Below are 25,394 nucleotides of genomic sequence, written 5' to 3' on the forward strand. Positions count from 1 at the left end.
GGCACTGATGCCTCGTCCTCTCTGCAGGTAGAAAGATTCCTTTTATTTCCAGCACTTAGTCCTGTGGTGAGTTACTCTGTTCCTGGGCTCTTCAGGTCACGGTGGTCACACAGCAGGAGCAGAGCTGGTAAAAAACACCTTCACCAGCACTGGTGTCCTGTGGAAATGTGGGATAACCTGCTGGCTTCTCTCTGTTAATACCCCCAGCTCTGATGTCACGGCAGGATTTCTGGCTCTTTCTGGTGCAAAATGGCTGCAGCAGGTCGAGAAACTTAGGGTTTCAGGTCTGGGGACCTACATGGAGGAAAGGTCTCCAGGAGCTGAGGGGATTTTGTCCAGGGACTTGAACGTTGTTGCCGAAATACGCGTAATTTATCAGGAGAGGTTCTCACGTCGCGTTGGACGAAGCAGACAAATCTCCCCACCGGGAGTACGAGTATCTGGCCTGCAAACAGATGGCTCTTGGCTGCGTGCAGGGAGCAGTTGGCTCTCCAAGGTGCCGGGGGTGGGATAACCACGGGCAACGGGGAGCGGAGCTGGATAATGGAGAGCGGCAATGCGGAGAAATCCGAGCCGCCGGCACTCGCAGTCGGGTTGCCCTCGGTGGAAGGCACGGGGGTTTTAGAGCAATTTGTGAGTGTCCTTTGCTAATCCTCACTCTGTCAAGTGTTACAAATTATAGAGATGTTGAAACGCCCCGTTTGAGATGGCTGGTGCAAAACAGGACAAAAAGGACCGGCTGTTCCTGCTCTATTTGTTTTTATTTGGGTTATTAAAATGACTCAAGAATGTCTCTTGATTTGTTTTGACTACCTTACCTGGTTGGTCTACAGAGGTTAATGTTTGACAGGTTTTAACATCTTGATGAAACTCAATTCCATGCAGTTAGTTGGGCTGAACTTGGAAAATGGATACTTGTAAAACACTGACCTTCAATACAGTTTATGTTTTTATTGTGTGTTGTTTGCTCAGTTTTAGTGTATAGAGTGTTAAGGAGCGTAGGTCACGTGGAATGGAAGGTGCCTTTGCCCTGGTGGGACTTAGTTCACGTTATGGAAATATTTAATTAGACTGGAATCCTTTACTCTCAGGGAAATCAGATCCTGGCTTATAGGGTCACTACTGCAGAATTAGGACCCCAAAGCATGCAGGCCTTGCTTGGGTTTATAAGGGACTCGATTAAAAGTTCAAATTATTGCTATTAATTGATTTGGACCTCGTGAGTAGGTTTAGAATATAACCATAACGATAATATTTGTAAATACTTAATCTTTTTAGATGTGATGAGTCTTTTCAGAAGTTTCGGACAGTTTTCTGTAGCTGTGAAGAATCACAGAGCACTTGCTTCCAAAAGCAAGAGTGAAGTGTTGCCAGGAGTGTTTGGCCACTTCAAGTCATCCTAGTAGAACAGAATGAGAGTTGTGTTCCCATGTAAATTTTGAAGGATCCACCTGCTAGCATGCTTATTGAAAAGATTTTGTGTATAAACTGTGGAACCTGTGCTTTGAGGAAGCGCCTCCTCTGCCATGCTACCTGCGAAGTGAGGATTTCTAAAATCCTTTTTGTACCATGGTTGAGTACAAAAGCATGGGGAAAACCCTTCAGAGTTTGGTGAAACCCGTTGCACATACAGTAAGCGGTACTAAAAGTGATTTTATAAGTTGCATATCCTTTTGACTCCCTCTTAGTAGCTCCTTTTCTGTCTGCATAGCTGACAGAGGATTGCAGTCACCTTGTAATGCCTACAGATCTTCCTCTTTTGTCTGGGGATGGGATGTTTTTTGTACTCATTGAAATGCTCCAATCACTGGATAGAAGATGTTGTTTGGGAGACTGTACCAAGTAAATGCAAAAGCCTGCTCTTGTCGATACACGTGTCTTACTAATTTCTTAATTTATTCATTTAGTTGGAAAAGGAGCCTGTGGTTGAAAGCCAGATCACACTACTCATCTAAAACATTGCAACACAGAATTGCAGTCACAGCACGCACTGTGCCTCAGCAATTAGTAACAGGATGTGCGATAGGGAAAATTTGAGGACATAAATCCAAAGGTTGTACAATACCTGGTACCAGAGTCTCTTCCCAGTGAAGTTCCTGGTTTGTTGCTCTGAGACTCTGCACGTTTCTGCATTTTTGATGCTTTTTTGCTGCTTTTCAGCATGTGGGTCGCTTAGTACCAAGTGTTTCCTGGTTTTCAACTGCAGTTTGCTGCCTGAAGTCTGCTTGGTTTACTGTAATGCTCCTAAAGGATTAGGGGAATAGTAGTCTGGGTTTCCTCTGCAATATGTATAGCAGAGCAAACAGTATTATGGGTTAAGCACATGTGTTACAGTCCCCAGATTGATGGAATGGTTAAGGAGGCACATTTTAGCTTGAAGATCACGGTCTTTCTTACTGTCATCTGTTGTGCCAGTAGTTAAAACCTTCCTGTCTCCATGATGAAATTATTTTCTGAGATTCATTGTCAGACCTTGTTTGGTCAGTGCATTTCCTCATGTAGGCAGCATTTCTGGGTGCTTGGCAAAAAAACACTGGTGTGGACTGCTCTTTAATCTTAAAATGTTGGGTGGGGGGAAATGTGAAAAATTAGAGATATTGAAGGATGTGTAAAAGGCAAGTTTTTTCTTTTCTTTGATGGCTCTTCCACAGTTAGGCATCAGTGCACGTCATGCATATTTGTGTGTACATGTATATTTTGTCTTGAGTATCAACTGCATGCATTTGGCTGACACAGCTAAGATTGAGGTTGAGCATCAGTATATTTAGCCTAGAATGATCCTGTGCTGGTATTAGTGAAACCTTCCCTTTGTCTGGAAGTATTTTCTTGGTCTTTCAGCACTATGCTTTAACTGCAAGTGCCTTGTGTTAGTCATTCCTGGCTATCTTGGGCTTGATAAAAGGCTTTGCTTACAGGGCCTTTGGTCGTGCAACCTGGGTTGTAGGGCTTGGCTCTGTGTTTGTATAACTGAGGTGTTCACAAGCCTCTGGAGGATGAGTACCACATTTTACCTGTAAAACTCTTTTTAATAGCAGCTAAAGCAAACAGAACTGTACATGGAGTGAGTTGGTGTCAGTGGGGTTTGGAGTGGGCAGGGCTGGAGCGGCAGTGAATTGGGTAATGTCAGCTAACAATCTGAGGTCAGTGGTTGGTTCTTTCCCTGTTTTAATGCTTCCTTTTTATTAGGAGCAGTAGTAAACCACAGTCAGCAGCTGCTTAGGTTGGATTTCTTGCTTTTTTTCCCAGAGGCAGTTTGTAGCGAACTCCGTGAGCAGTTGTTCTTCAGCTTCCCTCAGCGTTTCTCTTGCTGTGCTTTCAACCACGTGTCTCTCGCAACAGCTACAGTACATCTGATCTAAAGAGGATTAAACACCCTGTTTGTCTGTGGTGAAGGCTGCAGTTGGGCATGGTAGGGGTGGGATTGGCTCCTGAGGTGATGCTGCCCTGCTCATGGTGCCAGTTTTTGACCTCAGGTGGGGTAATTCAGGTCAGATATGCCTTAGTGGGAGAACAGGAACTGGCTCTGGAGCCTGGCATGGGTGGTTGCTGTACGTAACTGAGAACTGGTCAAGGGCCCTCTACCTGTGTGGAAACTGCATCAGATCTGCAGTTTTTAATATAAGTGTAGTTGCTAATTAAATGCGTCTTTCGGGGAAAAATTTCTGCCTTTTTTGTTCCAATTGGTTCAGACACTGATGTGAAGTTGTGGGGAGTTGAGCAGAGTTTCTGTTCTTCCTTATAAAATACTGAATTTTGTGCTGTGAGGTGTAGTAGAGGGTGTGGGACAATAGTGAGAGGAAGATGAAGGAATAAATCTGCTTGTTACCACAATTGTGGCAATTTGCAGTACGCAGGCTTCGCTGAAATGCATGAAAGTCTCATGTTTCTCCTTTTTAATCAATCATAATGTTCCTGGGATGCACAGATTAGCTTTCTGTTTGGGCATAGTTATTTCATTGCTAATTTGCTCGCAGATTTGGCCTTGCAGAGGTGGCAGCCTGTTCCTTTAACCTGTGCTGTCTCTGTGAAATGGTAATGAGTAATTTGAGCCCTTTGGGTAAGGTGAGAGTGATCAGCAGCTCAGAGATTGCTCCTTTGCTGTCAGAAGAGCGCTGCTGTTTGGGATGAAGGGCACCTTTCCAGGCAGAGGAAACTCGGGAGCTCAAACTGCCCAGGTAAACTCAACAAACCTTAAAGAAAGGCTGAATGGAAGGGAGGAACTTAAGAAAGCAAATAGCATCCCTGAACTCAGGCTCTGTAAAACTTCCTTTGCTGCTTTTGAAGTCAGGACTGTTCTTGGTTAGTGAATAAAAAGGACTCTTTATATCCTTAGGTGTTAAGTGCCTAAGAACTGTTTCATCTTTTGAGTAGTGGTAGGTATGGGAGTAGTTTGCATTCTAGTAGGCTGTGCTGGATGGAGGTGACTGAGGGGCTCTTCTGCTTCTGGATCTCTCTTCGGTGGAGGAAAACATGGGCAATGGTATTGCTGGGTTGAGAATAGCTACTTCTGAGTGTCAGAAATAGCAGCTAGACAGCCAGGGGTGTAAAGCAGAAAAAACCCCTCAGATGTGCCAAAAAGTTCTGTTAGCAGTGATTAGCAGATTAAGGATTGGCAGCAAATCTAAATGTAACCTTGGGTACATCTTCCAGGACTGTAATTGACTGTTGCACCAATTACTAATTGGAATGTATCTAAAATAATTTAAGTTTGATGTTTATGTACATGACATTAAGACTTAATGTTTAAATGATTATTTTAAAGTTCCACTAGCACGACACTTATTTCAATGCCATTCATTTCATTTCCACATTGTCCAACCTTCTGGTGTCACACCTTTGTGAAGGAAGTGGAGGGGGTGGAAAATCCTCCTCTTTTTTTCTTCTGGAAGTCATTATTTTCTCTATAGTCACACTTCCTGTTGTAGGTCCTGCTTGGTCCTTCTGGGTGAATGGAAAAACACTTCCTTGAAACCAATAAATCATGATTGAGAAGTGTTTTGGTTGGCTGAAAACCTCTCCAACAACCTGACTGTCAGGAGTGTGCTTGATTTTCTGCAACCCTTCAAAACTCATACTTTCTCTTTCATTTGAAAACCCCCACATGCAGGTCATTAAACCTACTCCAACAGCTACTCATAAAGTTAATGTTTAACTCCATGATATGCCTTTAACTTTTTCTTGCTGTGCTCCAATAGGAGAACCCTTTCCAATCAGCAGCTGGTTTCACTACTATAAAGCTGCTCTGCATCTGGTTCTTCTCCATATCCTTGTTTTTAGGGCTTTTGGGCTGAAAGGAGGGGCTTCGATTCAATGATCATTTTGTGGGTGTTGTTTGGATGGGGGTTATGTTATGTTTTGGGGATTTTTTTAAAATGTTAGCCAATCTGGATTTTCCTTTTTGCCCTCTGCCATAAAAGGATGTTGCATGCCAGCTCAAATGCCGAAACAGTCTTGTTTAATGGAGGCCAACCCTAACAAGGACTTAAGATAGAGGTACAAAATGGTTTTATATTGTTAACCGTCCTGGAGAAGTGTGTGATTCTGTGTCTCTGGGCTTCTCGTTCCTCTTTTCTGTCAGGACACCTGGCAATTCCTTTTTGTGCTCCTGGTGTGCAGAAAAGGAGGGCAATTGCATTGGACGTTGATCCTTTTTATTTGTTTTGGCAAGTGATTTGTTCTGGGAGTTGACTGCGGGAGTGTGGCTGGGAGTCAGTAGGAAGAACCCCTGAGAGTTGTGATCAGCTGGCTTCCAGCTGAGCACCACCCTGGCATTGTCCAGTAAAGCCTTCTGTGCCTGGGCACTGCTTGCTGCTTCGGGAGATGAGCTGAATTGGAAACTCCCACTGGAATAGGCAAGTCTGTCCCTTTGGGAATACCTGCTGTGGTGGGGGAGCTCATGGCTGAGGGCAGCTTGGGAGCAGGGGAGTGTCTGGGAGAGAACCTGGAGCTGAGCTTGGGTGGCTGTGTTGATGCCCTGCTGATGGCACCGGGCACCCACCCATTCCCCAGTTCCCAGTGTGCCAAATGGGAATTAGGCTCATGATTAATTGGCTTACAGAGTGCTGTTACCTATTGCCCTTGTTCCTGCAGAATTCAAAGCTGAGCTCCCTGCTTCTGTCTGGCCGGGGCATGAAATGATGAGGCTGCAGGTTCCTGCCAGAAGTTCAGTAGAAGGTCAATGCGATTTTTTTCCCAGTAAAAATGTCACTTAAATCTGCATTTCTCTAACAGCATCATGTGTTTAATGTCTCTATGACTTGGCAGATCCTGTGCATATATTTTCCAGCTCCCATGGAAGGTGCTTGTGTTCAAGAGGGGAGTTGCATAATAGGTTTTTGAGAAGTGATTATTGTTTTACCAGTTCTGAAGATGCCACAAGGTGCAGACTGCCAGGGAAGTGTGTTGTGTCATCTCTTGACACTGATTCGCTGCAAGAGAATAAAAAAATCATGTTTGGTAAATGGTTTTAGTTGTATTGCCAGGTTTTCATGTTAGTATTTGTAACGCCTTCACAAGGAGTAAAATGTCTGATGTGATTCCCGTTTAAAACTTGGCTGCCAGGTAAGTGTGGGGAGGGGAAGCAAAGGGGAAATGCTGTCGGCATCGTAGGGAAGGATGGCTGTAGATCCAGTGGCTCTTGGTGGCATGTGTGTCACCCTAGCCGTGGAAAATATCCCTTAGGGCTAAGGATTGTCTCTTCTGTGCTGTGCTCTAGGCCTCGGATCAGGAGATGGAAGTAGAGCCGGCCTGTGGCAACGTGCTGGATCATGATGAGCCCTTAGGCTCCTGTAACCTTTGATTTCTGCTGCTGATAGGAACATGACTGAGTTTCCCAGTCCTGCACCTCCATTCATGGTTTTGTAATATCGCTCTTGTTGACAGGAGCAGTAACTCAATACCGTGGGAATGCTTCTAGCGTGGGGAGATGGAATCAATAATGGAATTTTTCTGAGTTGGATTAATCATTTTCCTTGGGAGACCTAACTGCTGTCTACAACTACCTGGAGGGGACACCCTTCAGATAACTTAGTACAGAGTAATGTAACTCTGAAATGTTTTCTGAGTAATGTAACTCAGAACAACCCTTAAATTTTTACATCGTAAGCGTATAGGAATATAGTAATTTATAAGTAGCTGTATAAAGTAAGAGATGCTCTATTTGTTAGCTGCTAACCCATGTAAGATTAAGTAAGGAAAAGTCCTGAGCAATCTGTTTTAGGAGGGTTATATGACAATAGCAGGGAGACAGCAAGGACCAAGCAGTGTTATCTCTTGTTCTTATTTATAAAGGACACTGCAACAGACTCAGGCTTCCACGTGGATCGGTTTGGCAGGAGGAGAAGAGCAGCTTGTTTGGTTTGGCTTGTACTCATTTCTCTGTCCTAGGAGGGTGATGGTGACTGAGGAGTTTCTGACATGTCCTCATTGTGCTTTGAAGGCACTTTGCTTTCCTCTGCTGCGTACAACATTTTAAATCAGCCAACCACGTGTAACAAGTATTTCTTCCTTTCCTGCTGTCAGGAGCTGTGCATTTAGGGTGGCAGTGGGGTTTTTCAGTGTAGGTAGAGCTGGTGTTCAAGTAGGTGTTTAAGTGCTGATTTAAGTAGGTTCAGAATCTAGTACCTGTTGAAGTGCTTCAGTGGAAGTTGTGTTCATGTGTGCAGTACTAACTCCTGTTATTCAAGTCCTTCTTATAACCAGAATGCCATTTTTGGAAGCTCAAAGTTGGCTCTTAGTCAACAGTAGCATCTTCCTGCCTGATGTTTTTGCTTTCCACCCTTATGTGTCTGGTCAGCATGGATACTCAAGAAAAACATGGCATGAATTTAAGTGTCCTTTCAGGAGGAAAAAAGCCCTGTATCTTCTCTATCCTGGCAGCTTACATGACAACAAAACCCTAGAAAATACTGTGCTGAAATCAGAGTAGAGAGCTGCAGCTTGAAGGAGGACAACTTGAAGTGCTCATAACCGTGCAAAAGAAAGGGTGGTGGGCTTAAACTGCCAAATGTAGTCCTTTTGTCTGGGATGTAATGCTCTTATTTCTCCTTTCAGCTATGAAGCCGTACGCTCCAGCCTTCATTCTCCTGTGGAGTGCTGTCGGGATAGCGAGGGCTGCCAAAATCGTTGTTGTGCCGCCAATTATGTTTGAAAGCCATCTTTATATTTTCAAGACTCTGGCCTCAGCCTTGCATGACCAAGGTCACCAGACAGTGTTTCTCCTCTCTGAGGGCAGAGAGATTCCTCCATCTAATCACTACAGACTTCAGCGCTACCCAGGGATCTTTAACAGCAGCACCTCAGATGATTTCCTCCAGTCCAAGATGAGGAGTATCTTCTCGGGGAGACTGACTGCCCTCGAACTGTTCGATATCCTGGACCACTATTCCAAGAACTGCGACATGATCGTCGGCAACCGAGACCTCATGCGTGCCCTCAAACAGGAAAAATTTGACCTGCTCCTGGTAGATCCCAATGAGATGTGTGGATTTGTTATAGCCCATCTTTTGGGGGTTAAATACGCCGTGTTTTCCACCGGCCTCTGGTATCCAGCAGAAGTGGGCGCTCCAGCTCCCCTCTCCTATGTTCCAGAATTTAACTCGCTGCTCACAGATCACATGAACCTATTCGAGAGGATTAAAAATACTGTTGTTTATCTTATTTCAAGGTTTGGAGTCAGTTTTTTGGTTCTGCCAAAATACGAAAGGATAATGCAGAAACACAAGGTTCTTCCAGAACGTTCCATGTACGACTTGGTCCACGGATCCAGCCTGTGGATGCTTTGTACTGATGTAGCGCTGGAGTTCCCGAGACCGACGCTACCCAACGTTGTTTATGTGGGAGGAATCCTAACGAAGCCGGCCAGCCCCCTGCCAGAAGTAAGGTTTGCTGAGTTTTACAGTGATTTCTGTGGTTTCTGCTTGACCTCATGTAAGGAGGGGCAGGTTTTAAGCAGCGATTTTCAGATGTTCTGCTGTTGGTTGGTGAAACGTTCCCTGGAAGTCACTTTGAGCGGTGCTGAGGGGAACTGTGGGTCACAAATTCAACAAAATGAGGCATTTTTGTGTGGTTCAAGTGTTTTGCTTTTGAGTGAGGTGCTTAATGCTGCACTAGAGGTGAAAGACGGTGCATTCTGTCTTGGAAATCACATCAGTAGCTTTTAGCCAAACTAAAAATGGTCTGAAATGAGCATAGGGTAGAATTCATGGATACTGTATATGCTTAAAGAAGCCTGGTAGGTTACACCTAGGTAATTTCATGCTGTGGGTGTTTTTGTGGTATTTCTGTGCCTCCCTTAGGTTTGATAGTGACCAAGACAATGTGTACATGAACATGAAAATGCTGTACCAAGTGAGAAATGGAGATGAGTTGACACCAACAGCACCATGGCTGTGCTCAGATCCCAATTTTTACTGTGCACGTGCAGGACATCAGGGTCTGAACTTCAGACTGAAACAGTGATAGTGACTGGACTGACTCCAGAAATCCTGGCTGCACAGATTAATTATTAAGTTTGATTACTTCAGTGATCTTTGATATGTTATACCTAAGAATGCCTCTGTTGAGCAGTACAGTGGGGAGCGACAGGCAGAACCATCTCGCAGAAAACCATGTCATTTATGCTTCTGTTTGTGTGCATAAACAAACAGTTCTTGAATTGGAGGTGATTTTTAATGGATGCTTTTGGCTGGATGATGAAAAGGGCTAGGTAGACCTGCAGTGCTCAACAGTTTGCTTTGTTAAGTGGCTCTTTGAGGCTTTGCTTTTTGTGTGAAAAGTGCTGTTATTTCCTTTTTCAGTAAGCACAAAAAGGTGTTGGAGTAATCAGTTTGGGCGATAGGTTAACGTTGTCTGTGTTGTCTTAGGGTGTTCAGTGTAACAGGAGAGTGACAGTGACCTTGAAACAGTCCTGTAGGTCAAGTAAATGGTGGCAAATATTTCTTACAATGGGAGAAAAAAACTACCTATAATTATTTGTGAGCTGACATGTTATTTACCTTCTTAGTTTTATCAGTCAATGCATCCTTAGTGTTCAAAACATGAGTTCTCACTGTATGTGAGAGGGACCAAGTGAGCACATTCCTCCTTTATCCTGTAATGTATCCATGCCTAAACTGTTCCCTATCCCTGTGGTGTATCCTGTAGGTAAATTATTGGGCAATCAGTTTGTGTTTTGTGAGCAATGGGATGAAAGTCAAATCTGTCCCTCTGTCCTGGCAGATGAAAACTGCGAGTGCAGATAGCGAGTGCTGCGGCTGTTCTCTGCTCTTGCTGCATCTCCAAGGCAGCAGCCTTGGCCAATTTATTTTCTGCAGCTTCTAGTTTGGTGCATTAGGGTGAGCCAGAAGGAGAAGCTAGTTCATGTTTCTGTGCTGGGCTGGAACTGGTGATGCTTCAGCAGCTCCCTCAAGTAATTTTCTTGTCTGTGGACGCTGATTAGAAAAAGGGAGTGTGTAGATGGGCACAGTAACTACGATTTGCCCACTAAAGCTGTTATTACAAGTTTTTCTGGTTTCTTGAATGCACCAAAACTGCTTATAAGTAGCCTAGTCCGCTTCACTGGACAAGTACTGGGGGGGAAAAAAAAAATCAGGGTTGTTCTTTAAAGTCCAAAATAGCAGAGCAGGTTGCCTGGGCACCTCAGTGGTGGCACCCCTGTGTTGTTTCCTTCTTTCCCCCCTCACCAAAAATAACCAAGTAGTTTGCTTAACCGTGATAGAATGCCTATGCATAAGTTTCAAGTTCTTTGTGTTAATAGGCAGCATCTTGAAAATCAGAGGTGCAAAGTGACAATTAAGAACTCAATGAGGAGATAAAGGTCAAGATTTTATAAGGTGTCACAGGTGGCCATTCCTTCATCCCAGGGCATGGGGTAGTAGCTCTGTTTTGTGGCTGCTCAGATTCTGCACCTGTTCCTTGAACTTCTTGAAAGAAAAGTTCGAAAAGCTCAGCTTTAAAGGTAGCACGTAGCAGTGGGTGCTGAATATTCATGTCATGTAACAGCGTGTATGTGTGAGGGGAAACAAACTCGGCCCAGCTTTGCTGGTCATCTGTGTTAATATTATATGTTTTACCTATATGTATGTGTAGATATACATAACCTGACCCAGCTTTGCTGTCCCATCTGCATTAATATTTGGCTCCTGGGGCACATCCTCCCTGCTGATCCTGCAGCTCGCTTGTGTCAAGCATGATGTTCAGCCGCTGCCGAGCTCTGTAGCAATTACGCTGCAGCCCCCGGCTGTGGCGCACAAGCTGCGAGCGTGTCTTTGGCTCTCAGCTCGCCCGGATGCCTCGGGAAGGCTCGGATCCCGCTCCCGGTGTCGGGCTGCGCTTGGCGCAGTGTCCCTGGGGAAGTCGCAGTGACCGGCGTGCCAGGGAGGGGGAGCCGGCGGCGAGAGCAGCGGGTCCTTTGGAGGTCACGGCTCTGCCCGGCTCCCTGCGGTGCCTTGCGGCTCCCTCCTCGGCAGGGCAGGGTCAGCCTCACCTGGGCAGACAGCGGCTGAAGTGCCCGGGCACGGCGCATTCCCCCTTGGGATCCCTGCTGCGGGTGGGTGAAGCTGAGCCCTCCGTGTCACTCGGCTCTGCCGTGCTGGCAGGGCTGATGGTGGCTTCGCGAAGCTCTGCGTAGGCGATTGTGGCTGTCTTCTGTGAGAGCCAGCGTGACGTTTTCACTGGTTAGAACTGGGTTTAGACAGTGCTCCTTGCTTGCTTGCTTGCTGTGCTGCTCAGCAAAAGACGAGGAGATGGTGAAGGTGACTTAACCCACGGGCATGTGGAATTTTATTAGCTTATTTATGGGTGCAGAGTCCAGGATTTGTATAAATAACTCATAAACGTGTATGCTGAGTTATAGAGAGGACAGTGTGAACAAAATTAGCCTTAAAAGATGGAAAGCCTAGAGGCAGACTGGCTATCAAGCCCTTAAGGTCATCAATGACTTCAGCTACTGAGGGTATGGTGTTCCCTGGCAGAATTTTCCAGATAACTGTCATTGGCCATTAGGAAAATCACTGGCTGCTCTGCTCTTCCTCACTATGCTTCTCCAGAGAAACCTGAATGGAGCTGGCTTTATTCAAGGGACACCCTTTTTAAGCACCAACAGGGAAACCTCTGGGGTTTGTACCTTGTGACCAGGTTTGATGTGTACTAGGCATTAATCAGCCTGATAAAATACATCGCTGCATCAGGGCAGGAAGCCGTGGGGTGCTACAAGCAGCTGCCTGGGGAAATACTCAGTCCATGAGTAAACTGAATTTATGCTGCAGAGGAGGGTTGTTCTCATTTTGGAGTAATAAGTTGTCCTTACACCCACAGCTGTCAACAGATAATTACAGCAACTTCCTCGCTCCTCCGTGGACATGTCTTATCTGAGCTCGTTATTATACAGATGAAAGCCTATGCAGCAAATTGGTGGCTTTGAAATATCTTCACTGAAAAGTATTTTGTTGGGTTTGTTTGGTTTTCTGGGGTTTTTTTCCTTTTTTTTTTCTTCTTCCTGAGCCTTGCTGACAGCTATAAATTTACTAGGTTTGTTAGCTGATACTGATATTTGTATTGAAGAAGAGGTGGGAGACTTGAGAGATGTTTTATTCCTTAAACTTGGCTTTTCTCTTTCATTCAGATTCAAGGACACATCTATAAGCCCTTGCAGGCTGTAGCAGTAGATTTTGTTCTTGGTGTAGCATCATCGTTTCAGTATTATTTTTAAGGTCTGGGGAATGGTTCTTACAGACCTGTTTGGACAGTAAATTCCTGGTGATGTGAAGCAATTCTAGAGCTGTTCTAAAATGCATGTGGCTGTAAGCTGGAGAGGCAAAAAGTCTTTGAAGGATGATGCAGCATTGTGTAAATTCCGTAGTGAGCTGTATGATCATGTGTTTTGCTTCTGAGATATATTTTAGATCAAGCTTATTCATCCTCCCCAGAATTTGATGCTTTGATCCACAGACAAGGGTTGTGTGAGCTCTCCAGGTACCCACAGTCCTAAAACTCTAGTGTCTGGTCTCAGCTGCTCCAGTAGGACTGGGATGGTGACCCATGTCTGTTGTGCTGTACTGCTGCATTTGAAATTGGGGAAGAAATGTGACTCAGCAGCTGTCTGTTTAGCCCAGGACACGGGGAGAAAGGTGCAGGGCTGATTTTGGAGGTTGGTGAAGCATCCCCAGTTCAACTCCTGGGGAAGGCAGGTCCTACATGAAGCTGGCATCCCATGAGCTGGCAAAGGAGTACCAAACCTTCAGTGAGCCTGTGCTCTGCTTTACCAAAAAACAAGCTTACTTGGTTCATGGATTACAGTCCAGGGTGGTTATTTGTTGAGTTCAAGCAGTTGTTGGTGTTGGGGATGGAAAATAAAAGTTCCAGACCTTAGATGTCGGGTAGGTCAGATGATCAAAGCTAAAAGCAAGAGAAGGTACTTGGTTGTTTTTATTCATACTGCAAAAAAAAAACCAAACCCAAAACCAACATTTTAATAAGCTGCTGCTGTGAGTAGGCTTTGTGGTTTTAAATATTCTAATTTATTGTGTTGGTATTGGAACCCACAAACTAACAAGATTTATTAATTCTGGTAACATGCAGTGGTTTAACTGAGTGCCTCTTCCAGGTTTTGAGGAATGACCTCTACAGAGGACAAATAATGAGCCAGTGTTTTTCCCACATTTCTCTGATTTATAACATTATACAGAAGATAGGAATTTATTTCAAATGGCATTGTTTTATTTCCTGGGGCGTTTGGAACATCCCTGAGTTTGGGTACCATATTCCTAAAATTTGGGATCTTGGGATGTGCTCAAAACTTGACATTTACAAGTAGCAAGCCTAATTATTAATATTACTGACTTGGGGAAAAAAATACATCTTAAGACAGCTTTTCAGATGTCCTAGTTGCTTAAAGGTGAAGTGGATAATTTGTTTATGACTGATACTTTGATTTGGGGGGGGATGAGGTGTCTTCAGCCAAGTGCTTTGTGAGGAGACATCTTCCTGAGCCTTCCCAGGCTGTTGATGGGGGGAATTCTGCAGGCAGCGCGTTCTGCTGCTCACCCTGACCAAGGGGAGTCTGGGTGAAGGATGTGGGACTTACACAGGCTCAGAAGCCAGCTGATTTTTGGCTTTTCAGAGAAATGGTGGTGACTAATGGCTTATAAAAGTACATAGGTGTTGTGTATGTAAATATGTATATATACACACACTTTACATGTACTTATAAATCTGTAAAAAAAGAGAAGGGAGGAAGTAAAACCCAGGATGAAAGACAAGCTATTATATCTGAACAGGAAAATGAAGAAGAAATTGCAATTATTAGATTAAAGGATTTAGAGCTGCAGGTTAGAATTCTGTCTCTTGGCATCCACACAGTGCAAGTCTCATACTAGAACAGCAGCAGACAAAATTTCCCACCTAAATGAGATTGTCATGTGGATTCATGGGTGGGGTGTATGTCAGTATCTGTAATAGAGGCCCCTATTTAAAATTCAGCTTCCTGTCAATTTTCTTCTTACCTGTATGAACAGCAATTTAATTTGACTTTGCTTCCTAGACAGAGTAAGTAAAAACTGTCTCAGTACTTAATACTGGTTTTTTCCTAACTCCTGTGGAGGTTTTCGCTCTGTATGGAGCAACTGAGAGGGTTGGTAAAACCTTGGTTTGCATTTCCTTTTGACAATCATCAACTTTTCTGTGCATGTTGGCAAGCTCATGCTTAGGAAGGAGGTTTTTTTGGGTACGTTTTAACAGCATGTTGCCTGTGGGGTAATGCCAGCAAGGTTTTGAATTGGAAGCCTGGGTTTGAGGATCCCTCTGCTGCACCCGCTACTCTCTGCAGTGATTTTAATAACCTCTCCTGAAGGGCAAGCTCCTCGTTTTCCACTCCTCCCATTCATTTGAAAGGCAAGGTTGCTTTCCCAGGGTGCTTGCCAGAGGTCTGGTGAGTAATGGATTTTTGCATCAGGCAAGTCCTTGCGTGGCACTTTTCCTGCTTGACCTCTAGCTCTGGGTAGAGCGTGTTCCCGGAGCTTCACTGGATATGCCTGCAGCTCTAGAGGGAGCTCAGGTATGGGAGCAAAGCCTTTGGGGGACTGCATTTCCTAGCTCTGGTTTGAAGTGTGAACTATCTTCCTCTTCAAGTTTAAATGGACTTGAACTCTCTGTCCCTGTTGGATGCTAAATGGGAAAAGGCAGTCAAGGTCTGGGATAAGAAAATACATTTTAGGCACTGGAAAGCCTTGTAAGGTTTGAAAGACTGATTTGTTACTTTTTTTACACCCTGTGTGTTTTGGAGAAGGCAGATACAGTGTGTGTGTATATATATGAACCTCAAATAATCAGTGAGAAATGAGAAAGGAAAAAGTTGTCTGTATTTCAGCAGGGCTGAATCTGTGTCTAATATTGAAAAACTGAGCAGCATTGTTAGATTAATATGTGGTGACTGTACTTAGTACTGCTTAGGGTTCTGATAGTGGAGATCTTAAGTTTGTTTCCCAGCTGGTAGGAAGTTTCTTTCTTCTTAGCCAGCAAGAAAACAAGGATTTATCTAATGCCACAGTCTGAGTAGCCTTCTTTAATGGGCACAAGGTGTTGTATTTGGAGTTGCCCTACTCTGTGCCAGTATGAATTACAAAACATGAGAAAATTGTGTGGACATTGACTGCATGCCGTGTTTGTATGGTAGCTATCATTAGTAAAGCCCAGGGAAGAGAAAGAACTAACTTGTCTTTAATTCAGAGAAAAATGGGATAGGATCCTGTCCTCATTGGGCACTGGATGTCTGCTTTTAATTGCGCTAAGAACTTAATTAAGATGGATGGTATGGAAAGGAGCAGGTCCTGATAAAAGGGAAGAGCTGCTTCTGCTTGGTAGCTGTAGTTTTTCAAAGGCAGGACTTGAGTCAGTGGAAAATAACCCTTGGAGCGTGCCCAAGGTGTGCCGGGCGACGCGGAGCCGGCGGAAGCGGCTGGATGTGCCTGGAGTCAGGGGGGCAGACTCCATCCTCTGCCTCTTGCCCTCCGTGTTCGCTGGGTGTGCTGTGTCCTTCGCTGCTCTGAGCAAATGAAAACTCCTCGTTTTGGTTCTAGACTGACTTAAAAACTCATGGCAAGGAAATACAAACAGCTGTCTTGGCCTGGAGTGGTAGTTTGTCTGAGTTGGCTGTGGAATTATGCATTTTTATAACTTTTAGGTTATATGATCCTGTTTGTTTTGTGATATAAATGTTGTCTAAGGGTGTCTGTATGACCTTAGACCACCTGTTCTGATATGTTGTGTTAGTAAAATCTGAAATAAAAATCTATTAAGACAGAATTTAAACGTGTCATGTGAGAGAAATACTAATCAGAGGCCGGTGGAGAAGTTTGGGCATTCAAAAACATGGTCTTTATATCTTTGAGTTGATTTATCAGTGAGTGACTCCTTTCTAAAGATGGCTTAATGTGGCTTCTTATTTTAAAATAGATCTGGTTTTGTCTGTTCCATGCAGCATTTTTGTAGGAGAAGTTGCATAGGTTGGCTGTGCTCTGCCTTGGGGAAAGGGTGGTTTGCGACCACGTTGGAAGAACAGGCGTTTGTGCTATTGCACATTTGGATGGAGCAGCTGAACAGGGAAAGCTTCGGATATTACACCCGGTTGTGTTTGTATTTGTGCACTTTGTTTATCTGAAACAAAGCTCAGTATTAGGCACCACTGGTTACTGCCAGCTGGGCCCTCGCTCCCTGCTCACAGCTGTGTGCTGGGCACCGGGGCCTGCGGAGAATGGCTAATTAGAAAACCGGGCAGAACAAAGCCCACACAGTGGGGCTGGCACAATAGCATTCCTGTCTCACATCGGTCAAAAGATGGGGTTTATTTCTTGATTCCTCCCCTCCTCGCTCCTATAGTACAGCACAGATCAATAAGTGCTTCTTCTCCCTGTGCAAGCACTGAGTCCTGTTCTATTCCTCCCAAAAGGCATGCACAGAGCTTACATGGAAACAAAGCAGAGACCTGGCAGGGGTGGGTACAGTGTTCTAAGCAGAGGTCCTTTAAGTTTTTTATACTTTGGTATGCATTTTTTATCATTTTTAACATGACTTCTGTGGAAATGGTAATTAAGAGGTATAAGGTGATATTTGCATTTATTCTTTTTTAACCATTTAAGTGAAAATTTGAATTGGTTGTAGTATGTGCATTAGGGGATCCTATATTGTGAACGTGTATAAACCTGTAACTAGAAGAAACACAAAGCTGAGCTGGAAGATGTCATTGACAATTCAGTTCAGAATGTGAAAGTGCTGCATTAGACTTGCCAGGCCTACACTTATAATGGACATAGTGCACACAAGCTTAGTCGGTGTCTGTTCTGATTCTTTATTAGGATTTCTGTTGCAAGTTTTGCTGTCAAGTTCACCAAGGTTTGGGGGTTACAATTCTTTAAGGTTTGATGGCTGGTTTGGAAGGGAAAAAGCCGAGCTCTGTTTCTAAGTCACCGCTAGGTTTGTCAAGTTGCCTCAGCTGAAAGAAAACCTGAAGATTTCTTCCATTTGGGGGTGAAGGAGAAGGTTAGGTGCTCTCTTCCACTGGAAGAGAGAGCCATTTAAACAAGTGCATGTCCTGATAATATATGTCTTAAGTTTTAATTAAATTCTTAATTCTGTGCTCGGTTGAAGCTTGAGCTGGAGTTTGAGGAAGGCACAGAGCAGCTCATCATGTCACAAACTCCCTCCCCTGGTATTTTTTCTCTAGATTAGACCTCCAAAATGGTCCTTTGCTTGTGTTAAAATCATCCTGAGTTTACAGGAAACCTGAAAATCCTTTCAAGTGGGCAAAAGGAGGTCGCTGTGCTCCAAGCCAGAAGCCGTGAAGTGGTGCCCGATCAGGGAACGCTGATTTTAATGAGGGCAGCTCTAATGAGTCATCCTGACTCAGTGCCTTTTCATACAGAGCGTAATTAGATCGCCAGGGCAGAGCGTGCTGGAGGTCAAAAGTGTAAGTGGATTTAAGGGGAAGAGAGGGGGTGAGTTGATGGGGGATGAACTTGGGTCTCTGAGGGTTTTGTTTTGTGGTTTCCTGGAGGCTGCTGTGGGGAATGTTAGGGCTAATATGGCCCTAGAGAGTGGAAAGGTAGGAAGGGGACTTAAGGCTGCTGAAATTGTAGGCAGACAAAATTGTTCTGTGGCATCAGTGTGTGCTGTTCCAGTGTACAGGCTCTGTGAGCATTGCTCCCAGCTTCTCTTCTGTGAACATTAGGAGTGTACATGCAAGAATTAAATGACACACATAGCCACAGTCACAGTGCTGCTGAGGTAGGTATTCAGTCCCTTTCAGAGATGTGCCTAGAGCACAGCCTGCTCCTTTATCTGCTCTGGGTATCACAGCTACACCTTGTATACTACACAAAGAACAGGCAAAATACAAGAAAATACTGTGGCTTTGTGCCATGGCCTGGCTAATTGTACCAGGATGTTCAGATGTGCCTTAAAACCAAAGGGCTGGCAATGCCACTTATATGGATTCAGTTTCACTTGACCTTTTGTTTAGAAATAACGTGCTAAAAAGTTGTCACAGGAAGGAGTATAAGTTTAAAAAAACCTGAGAATTACAAACACAGGGAGCTCTAAGAGGATGCAGTGTAAGTTTACTGTTTGCCATTGCCTAATTTTTACCCAGCTCCCTACATTTGTAGTGGTCCCCTTGAATCAAGGCTGTGTTAGGCCAGGAATGACCCAGATGTTTGCAGGAAGAACCCTCCTTCTGACAAGTCTGTAGCTGATTTGCTGCAGCCCATGCACAGTAGTGATGTCCAGCATTCCTCTGGGGAAGCAGATGGGGAAGGGGCTGCAGGTCAGAGGACAGCACCATGTGAAACATAAATGAAATCTGGGATAGGAAAGAACCTTTCAGTTGATGTCAAAATACAGCAAGCTGAGATGAAACTTGGTGTCTCCCTGAGGTTGGCACTGGGCAGTTTTGACCCTGAGGAATTATGTGCTCTCTTATATAGCATTCTAAAAGGAAGTCAAAGGACAGCATCAGGTTCCTCTGCTTCTGCTTTGGCCAGGCATCATCCACCTCTGGTCTGGATATTAAGGTTCTGCTGATACAAACAATTTTATTTTGTATTCCACTTATTTTTTTTTAATGTAATCCTGTTTAATATGATGAACAAATCCCGTGCTTTCAGCCTTGATGTCTTGGCTGTCAAGATCTTAAATTCACCTTTGTCCATGTTATGTTCCAGTGAAGCAGTGGGATTGCCTTCAAAGGGAAGGATTACAGAGGCTTGGCTGTGAAACCACCAGAGCAGGTTGCTTGGCTGTTCCACAGCAAAATGCAGAAGTCTGTAGGTGACGTAGTGAAGTTGCTTTTTTTTTTTACATTATTATTCCTCTACATAAAATTCTAAGTACTTAGCAGCTATTTTTTTTGTAGAGCTGGGGGTTTACTGAATGCTGTTTTAGGAATTCTATTACAGGGAAGTGTTTCTACCTCCTCTACGCTTCTGTAATGAAGTATAATTGTTACTGTGCGGATACATGGGCTTGTGAAGTCTCCCAGAATTTCTCATTAAGCACGGAGGAGCAGCGGCATTGGGAGCCAGTTCTCAGCTAGAACAGGCTCACCTCCAGCAGCAGAATAGTGTCTGGCCAGGGAGAGGTAGTCACAGGTAGGACCTTGTGATGCCAGGATGATTGAGGATTATTCTCCATCGCTTTCCACTGATCAGATCGGGGCTGAGTAGACCCCTCTGTGAATTTTCATCTATAAAAACCCAAGTGACACCTGCTATTTATCCTGTTTCCCCACCCATTCCCCACCAGACACCTGGCATTTCTGGGTGCATCCTATCACACCCCGTGTAAGTAGTCTACGTCCAGTCTGTTTACCCTTTCCTTCTGGTCTGAGGGATGTGGCATTGCCAAAGGCCAAACCAGCAAAGGCTCAAATGAAGAGAGCAGGAAGCACCTTTAACTTTTTGTCGCCAGGTCCCTGGTCCCGTTCAGCTTTGGCTTTCCAAAACCCATCCCTGCAAGCTCAAGCAGTGCCTGGATATTCCACCCATCCCTGAATCAAGTGTGATGGGGTTTTTTTTCCCCTTTTTCATCTTTGTTTATCTTCCTGACACCTTTTCTGTCATCTCAGCATGGACCTCTTTGAGCTTGGAGGAAGTGCTGCTGGAACATGCTCTCTCCCAAGCCTGTCTTGCTCGGTCTGTGTCTCACAGGATTCTTCCAAGCAGGTCTCTGAACAGGTTGGAATTAACTTTGTTGAAGCCCTGGAGATGGTGCTGTTGTCTGCCCTGTTGCCTCGGTATCCTGAGCTCCATTTCATGGTCGCTGCAGGCGAGGCTGCCCTCACCTTTGTGTCCCAAGGTTTGAAGTGTTTGGGTATTTGGGAACCAGCTCCAATGCCTCGTTTGTGGCTCCCTGAGCCCCTCTGTCGTGGAGGAGTCAGCAAGGAAGCACTTGTGAAACCTTTAGGAATGTGCCTCTCTGGCTAGCTGAGTGCCCCATGAGCACCAGGGCCTGTCAATTTTAGGATTTACAGAATGGTTTGTCCTAGAGCCCACAAAAAGTTCTTTACTCTTCAGCTTTAAACAGCTGATGGGAAAGACTTCAAGATGTGTAACTATTGAAGCACTGCAGTGACTATATGTGATGACATTTGCAGTGTGCCTTAGGTCCTGAAGTAAGATTCAAGGACGAGCTTTAAATAAATCACAAAACCACTTTGGGAACTTTGGTGTCAGGAGTTCAGCCCCTCATAAATGATTCAGCTTTGAGGCAGGTCAGAGCCACTTCCCCTCTTTGGCCTTCTCCCTCTCCCTTCACATGAATAAAAAAAAGGAGCAGAGTGCACTGGGAAAGGGCCATCTGTGGATTTTAAAGAAAATGGAAATCTTTTTTGCTTTATAGCAGAGAGTGGTGCACAACCCCCGGTGCAATGTGGGAGAATGGAGAGATGTGCTGGGTTTTGTGCTGGGATACGATAGCACGGCGTTACTCCATTACTGTCTGCCCTCCTATTTATCGCCGGGACAAGAGGCACATTGTGAGCACGGCGCTTCATTTTCTCTTTGCTCACTTCCTATTGCTGCACTGGCCTTGAGCAGGCTTGTGCTTCAACTTGATGAGACCAGAATTAAACAATATCCTGAGAAACAGAAGATTTTCTTCATCTGATTGATATGTCAGTGGCAGAGTTGGGGTTTTTGTTGGTTTCCACTGCTAACAGTGGTGGTAGGGAAAACCCAGAATTTAAGTCTATGCTTTAAGAAGTCAAGGGTGCTCTTTACTCCTTGAGCTGTAGAAACTGACATTGTCTTTAGAAGCTTTGGCTTCCTTCAAGTTGTGTTTATTCCTTGTCCATGAATGAAAGCAAAGCAAGGCTTTTAAAGCCCTCTCTCACTTGGCTAAAGGCTGGGAATGACACAGATGAGTCCCGGGCTTCATTCACACTTCTCCTGAGCAGGGCTTCCAAGCTGGTACTATGAGATGCATCTGTTTATGCTTTGCTGAGTTAAAATGCAGCCTGTTAACTTGGGAATGTGTGCCAACTGATCAGTTAAGGAGGGACAAATTGTTTGAAGCCGCTGGTGGTTAATTCTGGACCTAAAACAAACAGGGAAGGGTTTTGCTGTTCCTGGACTCTCAATCCTGAGCCGTTGTTCTTGGTGACTCCAGGAATGTTTGGGATTTGTGGGACTTTGCTTCTGAAGCAGCCAAGGCGCCTCCAAGTGCTCTTCCTAAGCCGTGTTTGCTCGCTGTTGCTGTGCTTTGCCTCTGCAGTGTTCAGCGTGAACTTTGTTTTCCGCAGGACCTCCAGGCGTGGGTGAACGGCGCTCACGAGAACGGCTTTGTCCTCGTCTCCTTCGGCGCTGGAGTCAAGTACCTGTCGGAAGACATCGCCAATAAGTTGGCACACGCCCTGGCAAGGCTGCCCCAGAGGGTTATCTGGAGGTAAGGGCAGTGTTGGAGGAACTTGGGGTGGTTTGGAGCAGCCTTGTTTCCCCCTGGAGGTGCAGAAGATGGAATGGAGCCTGCCTGGGTGGCACAGACCGTGTGATCCTCTGGAAAAACACTTGGCATGAAAGTGTTGCAATATCCTCCTAACAGGGAGAAGCAATGATTGTCGTGGCAGAGTAAGGTGTGGGTTTGTACCCTTGGAAGCTCTGGGGACAGTGAGAAGTTCAGAACATTTGGGATACACTGTTTTTAATCAAGGAGCTACCCCAGGGCTCAAAAATGAATCCTGATGATGAAAATCCTCTGTTTTCTTTCTTCTTGCCCTTTTCCCTCACTTTTTTTAGGCCCCTTTTCTTCTTCCATATGTAAACACAGGCTTTCATTATTTATTTTCCCACTTGCTTGTCCTTCTGTGAGAAACTGAAGGAAGAGAAATTTTCAGGAGTCAGAATCAGTAAAGAAGCATTCTCAGTTCTAAAAACATCTTGAGTAGTGTTCTCAACTCCCTGTAAAAATCCCCAAACTGTTTAGTCAGCTCTGCCTCATGTCAAGCATTGCTGATATAATTTGGTGGAGTTGATGTGAACATTTTATTTTCAGATACTCAGTGTCTTACACCTCACAAGGGTGTCTCAAGACCCTGCCACACTCTTGGAGTTGTATGAACAGTCTTGGTGGCTTGTTCCCCACAATTTTTTTAGGCAATGTCCTCACTGCTGCATGTAGTTTGAGGATTAAATCCCACTAATGAACAGGAAAAATGGGAAATTTTCAGGCTGTGGCACAGAATCTGTGGTAGTGAAGGTAGCATCAGTTTTCTTGTGAGTCCCACAATGGGTTCTAATTAATAATTCAAATTTATTTTAGTGCTTTTCTGCTGTCCTTTTACTATGATTTCAGTGGATTATGTCTCTTTAGGAAGCATCCCCTTTCGGAAGAAAATAAATAGGTTTTTTTTCCTGAGGATAGCTTTTTTTAATGCCAACCCAACAATTCCATTTAAAGCCTTCTATTAAAATTTGGGTGTTTATATATCAATCAGATGGAACTGGGAGTTTTTTTGGGATTTGGGGTTTGGTTTTGTTCCTCAGATCCTGAACCTGTGTGTTGGACGGAAAAGTGGTGAGTACTGCTTGGCAGTCTTCATGTCACAATGCCAAATTTTGGGCTTTTTTTGCAGCTCTTTATGCCCTTCTGGTTAGGGAGGACAAACCAGTAACATAATTAATTGATTTTATTAAATTAGGATAAATAATGTAGGCTTTTTTTGACAGACAGAAGTACAAGCCTGTTGCAAAGGTGCACATCTTGCTTACTTGGGAGTGTGTAGCTGATTCTTTGGGAAGTTGCAGTTCCAGTCCTCTGGAATGAACCAAACAGCTCAGTCCTTTAGTGGTTACTTTGGAGGGTTTGATAACTGTTTCCATTTCATGTTACTGGTTTAGGTTTTCAGGAAACAGACCAAGGAATTTAGGCAACAATACCAAGCTGATCGAATGGTTACCACAAAATGACCTCCTTGGTGAGTATCTGCTTCCATTGTTCATTGGTTATTCTCACTTGAGTTCAGTTTGTTCTTTCAGAATTACTCTACTGAATTAGCAGTGATTATCAGACCAGGATAATTTCTGTCATGGAGCGAGGATGTTAAATTAGGATCTGAGGAGAGAATTGAACACCCCTCTGTGAATTGTCTTTCCCTGATGGGAATTTCATGTTTTCCTTAAGTTCAAACACTGTTCAAGGAGGGGTCATGAAAACTGAGCATCAGAATAAGTTTTAGGAGTCTGTAAATGCTGATTTATAAACACAAGGAAGCTCTACCAGAACTTGGGCACGTGTTGCAAGCTGATAACCCTTCTGTTGAACCGAGGTGCTACAGGATCTTGGGGGAAGATGAAACTTGATGGTTTATTTTTTTCTTTTCCCTATCAGGGGGTACCTGCAGGTCTGAGGGGCCACAGAATGTCTGTTTGTGGGAGACCTGGATGTTTGTGTGTTCCCAAAAGAGCTCCAATGGCAGCTGATGAGTGCATTAAACATCAGTGTGTGTGTGTGAGCCGGAGAATTTCCCACAAGGTAGTGATTAGGCAGGTGACTCCTATAGCAGGTAGATTTGTTTTGGTTACAGGATTGCTCTGAGGCAGGCTGCTTTTTCCATCACATGAGGCTGTTGCTGTGATTGTCAGGCCTTGCTAACCTCAAGTAAGGGCACGTGAAGCTTTAGGAGAGTGACATGGGTTGTCCTGCCGTTAAACTAGTTAATTCTGTACAAAACTGTGCTCCAGGAGTACTGCTGAACCTGCTGGAGTCACCACCTGCAGCTGCTCAGGAGCAGGCAATACTTAATAATTACTCCATTAATCACTTTACATGCCTCATACAAATGAGAATTTTCTTTGCTTTGGCTGCTGTTTCTCTTTCTCTGTGTGTAAAGAAATGATTTAATGTGTGAGGAATTTCAGCAGAGTGGGTTAAGGCAGAACTTCAGAACAGGCTGCAGTCCTTTTTACCAGCTGGAGCTGCAGCTGTAGAAGAGTGGTGATAAATTTGTCATACCCAGGTGCTTGGGTAGCTTAATACAAAGGAGGCAGGAGTGCATTTTGTAACCTTCGTGCCCCTTGTGGTTGCAGGTCACTCTAACATTAAAGCTTTCCTCAGTCACGGAGGCTTGAACAGCATTTTTGAAACCATGTACCACGGGGTCCCAGTGGTGGGCATTCCCCTCTTTGGAGACCACTACGATACCATGACCCGTGTGCAGGCCAAAGGCATGGGAATACTGCTCAACTGGAAGACCATGACTGAGAGCGAGCTGTACGAAGCCCTAGTCAAAGTTATCAATGACCCCAGGTATGGAATGAGCAAGTGTTTGTGCATGAATATGGATATGAAGCCTTGGTGCAGCGGGGGGAAAAAAAAACTGTGTTTTGTCATTTGTACCTACACTTGAGGCAAGTCTGGGTGTTTGTCCCGTTTCTCAGGATTACCCAACAGCTGAGGTTTCTGTGTGGGTGCTGGGCACGTTGCTCAGCACCAAAACTCAATTGTCTCACTTGCTCTTGGTAGCAGTTGCCATGTGGAGGGCACAGAGGTTATGGAAACAAACCTGTCCTGACTTATTCTCTGTTGCACGCCGAGGTTCCCTTGGTGTCTGTCTTGATTACTCCACGTGAGCAGTGTGGCCGTGGTGCTGCCTGCGGGGCCTGGAGCAAGATACACGTACATGGTTTGGGTTGTAGCTGAAATGGGGTGGCATTCAGAAAGAGGGACTTGAAGTTCTGTGATTTTATAAGAAAAAATGAAATGATTTGAGGTGTTATGTTCTTTTTCTGGCTTGTAATACCTCTCATATCCAGATGAATAAGAGCGAGGGGTTAGCTGGCAGGGTATTGAAGTGGGCTATCCCTAAATCTGGAGCTGTTGATGCTTCTTGCTTTCATGGGAGCTGAATCTTT

General features: G+C 44.6%; 1 protein-coding gene across 5 annotated transcripts in view; it reads left to right on the top strand.

Annotated features, from left to right (window-relative positions):
- The window catches only part of UGT8 (UDP glycosyltransferase 8), a 34,971-nt gene that overhangs the window by 6,828 nt on the left and 2,749 nt on the right, over positions 1-25,394 (top strand). For 3 of the 5 annotated variants that reach the window (XM_015624597.2, XM_015624599.2, XM_033513626.1), the window contains 4 exons: positions 8,053-8,876; positions 21,788-21,930; positions 23,382-23,458; positions 24,570-24,789. In XM_015624597.2, the coding sequence (XP_015480083.1) occupies positions 8,055-8,876; positions 21,788-21,930; positions 23,382-23,458; positions 24,570-24,789 (1,262 nt within the window). In that variant the 5' untranslated portion in view covers positions 8,053-8,054. Of the gene's footprint in view, positions 1-5,537; positions 5,853-5,925; positions 6,175-8,052; positions 8,877-21,787; positions 21,931-23,381; positions 23,459-24,569; positions 24,790-25,394 lie in introns of those variants that run through there. The other 2 variants (XM_015624598.3, XM_015624596.2) reach the window with 2 other exon arrangements.

The sequence above is a fragment of the Parus major genome, chromosome 4 (genome assembly GCF_001522545.3).
Source record: "Parus major isolate Abel chromosome 4, Parus_major1.1, whole genome shotgun sequence".
NCBI classification, from domain to species: Eukaryota; Metazoa; Chordata; class Aves; order Passeriformes; family Paridae; genus Parus; species Parus major.